Source organism: Gekko japonicus, unplaced genomic scaffold (assembly GCF_001447785.1).
Source record: "Gekko japonicus isolate JY-2015 unplaced genomic scaffold, Gekko_japonicus_V1.1 scaffold56, whole genome shotgun sequence".
In the NCBI taxonomy this organism is placed as follows: Eukaryota; Metazoa; Chordata; class Lepidosauria; order Squamata; family Gekkonidae; genus Gekko; species Gekko japonicus.
Genome location: NW_015169779.1, coordinates 2,349,635 through 2,353,931, shown reverse-complemented (window position 1 = coordinate 2,353,931; position 4,297 = coordinate 2,349,635). Strand labels below are relative to the sequence as shown.

The 4,297-nt window shown below is 51.3% G+C and overlaps 1 protein-coding gene across 1 annotated transcript in view; it reads right to left on the bottom strand.

The window, feature by feature from the left end:
• SLC34A2 (solute carrier family 34 (type II sodium/phosphate cotransporter), member 2) overlaps window positions 1–4,297 on the bottom strand; it is a 51,113-nt gene that overhangs the window by 14,955 nt on the left and 31,861 nt on the right. The window contains exon 6 of the mRNA XM_015416758.1: window positions 2,450–2,545. Coding sequence (XP_015272244.1) covers window positions 2,450–2,545 — 96 coding nt within the window. The remainder of the gene's footprint in view (window positions 1–2,449; window positions 2,546–4,297) is intronic.

The window sequence follows — 4,297 nt, the reverse complement described above, 5'->3', positions numbered from 1 at the left end:
CCTCCCAGGGCCGCAGCCCTCCAGCACTGGCCCAGGGAGGCGGTGGGGGGGCCACTTCTGGCCTCCCACGGGCCGCAGCGCTCCGGCGGCGGCCCGGGGAGGTGGCCGGGGGTCCCTTCTGGCCTCCCAGGGCCGCAGCCCTCTGGCACTGGCCCGGGGAGGCAGTCGGGGGCCTCTTCTGGCCTCCCATGGGCCGCAGCGCTTCAGCAGTGGCCCGGGGAGGTGGTGGTGGGCCCTCTTCTGGCCTCCCACGGGCCGCAGCACTCCGGCGCTGGCTCGGGGAGGCAGCAGGGGGCCACAGCGTGGGGAGCTGGGGGTGGGGCTTGCTGCTGCCACCTCTGGCACCTGGGCTCCCGGAGCAGCGCTCCAGTGCGCTCCGGCCCCAAAAGACCCCTGTATTTAACCATCCACAAATTGAAAGCACACAGAGTTTTCTTGTAGTTCTCTCCATTACTTCTCCATTCTTCATGTTGTGTATGTATCACCTGCATAGATCAGAAACTTCTTGAGCTAGCCTTTAGGTGCAAACCCCATAAACTCCAAGTTCTGTGTGCTGATATTTGGATACAGGTCAGCCATTTTTATCAGTTGTGTAATGATTTCAAATATTTGAAGTAACTGACGTAAATCCACAATTCACAAAAGCTGTGTTGTACTTATGATCCCTGTTACCAGGATGCCTGTTATGATGACAGGCAGGGGTCATTTCCTGCAGGAGCACAGAGGAGTGGAGCTCCAGCAGTAAAGAGCCCAAGGGCGGGCACATGCAACAAGCCCCACCCCCTGCTCCAAGCAGCCCTCAGTCAGAGCAAGAAGCAACCAGGTAAGTTGCAGAGCTCCCCCCAGCCCTCCGGCCAAAAACAATCCAGTGGCACCTTTAAGGCCAAGTTTTATTCAGGTACAAGCTCTCCCTCCTCTGCGAGGACAGATCTGCACGTTCCCCCCCCCCCCAATAGCTAGCAATCCAAAACAGTCCAGTGGAGCCTGAGCGGTGGGTGTTGCCTTTTGACACACTTCCGGTGATGTCAGGGGGTGTGGCATATGCAAATAAGTTATACTAATGAGTTATGGTAATGAGCTCCAGCACCTCTTTTTCTATGAAATGACCCCTGTAGCTGCCTTACAGTCTTGTTAATGTGACAATCCCGCTGGTTTTTTTTTTTTTGCTATTTTGGCGGGGTTGCTTGCTATAATCATCGATAGAGCTCAGCTTTCCCTTCTAAAGCTGGCCTTCCCCGCCCCCTTTATTCAATATTTCTCAATGTAATTGTGTGTTATGACACTGCCTTGCTCCCTCTCCCTCCCCTGCTCCATTAATCAAAGTACATTAAAATTAACTTCAATTTAATTTAAATTGAATTTAATTAGGGTCCCAAATTCCTGGCTACAGGCCTGCTCCTGAGTCCTGACCAATGTTCCCTCTAAGCTGTGGAGTCTTGTGAGCAAAAATTCTACTTGGTGAGCTACTGGCATTAAAGTTGTGAGCGCAGTTTGGCTGCTGCATACATTAGTCTGCTCTGGAGCCATCCCTTCCTGAGCCGAGACAAAAATGTGTGTGCCGGAGGCTAAAAAACTGTGAGCTAGCTCACACTAACTCAGCTTAGAGGGAACACTGGTCCTGACTCTGGGATTCAGAGGCTTAATGCCTCTGAATGTGGTGGTTCGTCTCAGTCACTATGGCTAGTACCCATTATCTTCCATGAATTTATCTATTCCAGGGGTGTAAAACATGTGGCCCGGGCGTCGAATCAGGCCCCCGGAGGGCTTCCGTCAGGCCCACACTGGAACTGGCCATCTCCTCCTTCCAGTTCTGCTGCTGCATCATAGCTTGCTTCGCCACACTCTCTTAATCACTCAGCCATTTCACGTTTTAACCTGGGCCCTAGATTCAGAACTCTGAGCATGAGAATTCTGTGGTGAATGTCAATAAAGTAGGGTTGCAGTTTACAGAGCTAATGTTTTAACCATGTTTTTATTTTAAGTTAAAAAATATATCTTTGTGTTTGTGTCCTTTATAAAGTTTATATCTCCGCTAACTGGCATTACATTTTATGACATACATGGCCCGGCCCAACAAGGTTTCATTTATGTCAGATCTGGCCCTCATAACAAATGAGTTTGACACCCCTGATCTATTCCCCTTTTTTATGCGTGTGGCCATCACAATATCCTCTGGCAGCGAGTTCCACATTTAAATCACTCCCTGCGTAAAGTAATATACTGTATAGTATTAGACCAAATTTCTTTCTGAAATGTCCCGATTTCAGTAGGTAAAGCACTTGTGTGATACTTTAATTTACTGTGATATTTAATGTACAAAAAAACTCAACCCTGGATTTCCATGAGGCCCTAAAAGTTATAGTTTGGAGCTGAGCGAGATTAATTATCAAAAGGAAAAAATAGCAACAATATCCTCTGTGCTCAAATGGCATCTTAATATGGTACTCACCAGGCTAGTTTTTGTTTTACACCAAGTTTTCACGAGGCTTTTGTTGCTTGCTGATTTGTCACCCGTAGCAATTGCACTGATCACTGATTTATCAAGCTGTAAGAAAAAACCAAACCAAACAGAAAAGAGAGTTTGATACATTCGTTATAAAGATCTTGCAGTTCATCCACGCCTGTAGCCAGAATTTTTTCGTTTAGGGGGGGCCTTTTAAAAAGTTGAGGGCACTGAAATTCGCTCGTGGCCCCCGTGTGCTGCCCTGCTTCTCTCCCTTTAAATGCTTTGAGGGAGAAGGGGGAAGGCCCCGCATGCCCCTGCACTCCAAGCTGCAAATTTGTGGCTTGCAGTGCAGGCATGCGCCCTCCCCAGCTTCTCCCTCAAAGCATTTAAACTTTAAATGCTTTGCAGGAGAAGCCAGGGGGTGCATGCCTCCCCCGGTTTCTCCCCCCAAATCGTGGGGCCTTGGGAAGAAGTCGGGGGAGGGGGGAGCCCCGGGAGGCTCGTCGTACCTATAGGCCTGAGTTTATCTCTTCGTCACATTCTTGCAACGGGACCCGAAGTGGGATAGCAGAGCAGAGGTGTAGTGTATTCAGATGCTGCCCTGAATGCATGGGGATGAAGTGTGAATCATCCCATAGAGAAGCTATGCTAACCTTCAGACATCGGCTGGGATTCGCGCCGAAAGTATTGTGTCCAATCACATTTGAACTGTCTGTGGTGGGAACGTTTGTGATCGGGCTATTATGCGAATAACCTGATAGGTTGAAACTTGTACAGTAGGTGGGGCTACATTAGCCCGGAATGTTTAAATACCGAGCAGCTGAATGGACAAGCTGTTCGGGCTATGAGGAGTTGTACCGTGTTAGAGAAGTTGATTGTCGAGCTGAATAAACCTGAGTTTTGCTGAAATCACACTCTGACTATTTTGTTAAGTACCGACTTAACAATTGGCGACGAGGATGGGATTCTAGTGCGGGTAGGCAGCCCCGCTGGTCCCAACCCTACGACGGACAACCACGAGCCGCAGCTCGTCGTGGCTGAGCAGCAACAGGCACCACCAGAGCCGGTGGCAGCGATTGCAGCTATGGCCAATAGCCCGAAGTTCGAGTCATTCGAACCAGCGACCGAGGACTGGGACACTTACCTGTTGAGGTTCGGGTTCCACCTCGAGGCAAACAATATCACGACGGAGGAGAAGAAGCGTGCCACTCTCCTGAGCTCTTGTGGTAAGAGCGTGTTTGATATCGCCAAGTCCCTGGTAGCGCCAGTGGTCATAGGAGCTGTGCCGTTCAAAGAGCTGACTGACAAATTGAAGGCACACTTCTCCCCGCAGCCATCCGAGATCGCAAGCCGGCACGCGTTCTACAAAAGGAACCAAGCAGCCAACGAGACCGTGGCCGAGTTCGTAGCGGCTCTACGTAAAACTGCCAGACCGTGCAACTTCACCAATGTAGAGGAGGCCCTATGAGACTGGCTGGTGTGTGGCATGCGGGACGAACGGCTGCAACAGCGCTTGTTCGCAAAAGCAAAATTGACCTGGGCCGACGCATACTCCAAAGCCATCGCGGCGGAGACAGCGGACAAGTCGACCCGTGAGGTGCGTCAGCGTCTGGCTGCAACAGAGCTACGCGTCCACCACCAGGGGTCCGAGGAAGAGTGAGAGAGTGCGTCAGAGGACGTCTGCGCGGTAGCCAGGCCGGCGAAACCGCGGACCCAAGAGAGGACTTCGCCCATTCCTCATTGCACCGGCTGTGGCGGCAAGCACCCCAGAGAGAGCTGTTGGACCAAGGACGTCAACTGCAGGGCATGCGGGAGGCGTGGCCACATTGCTCGCGCCTGCAGAGCGTCTAA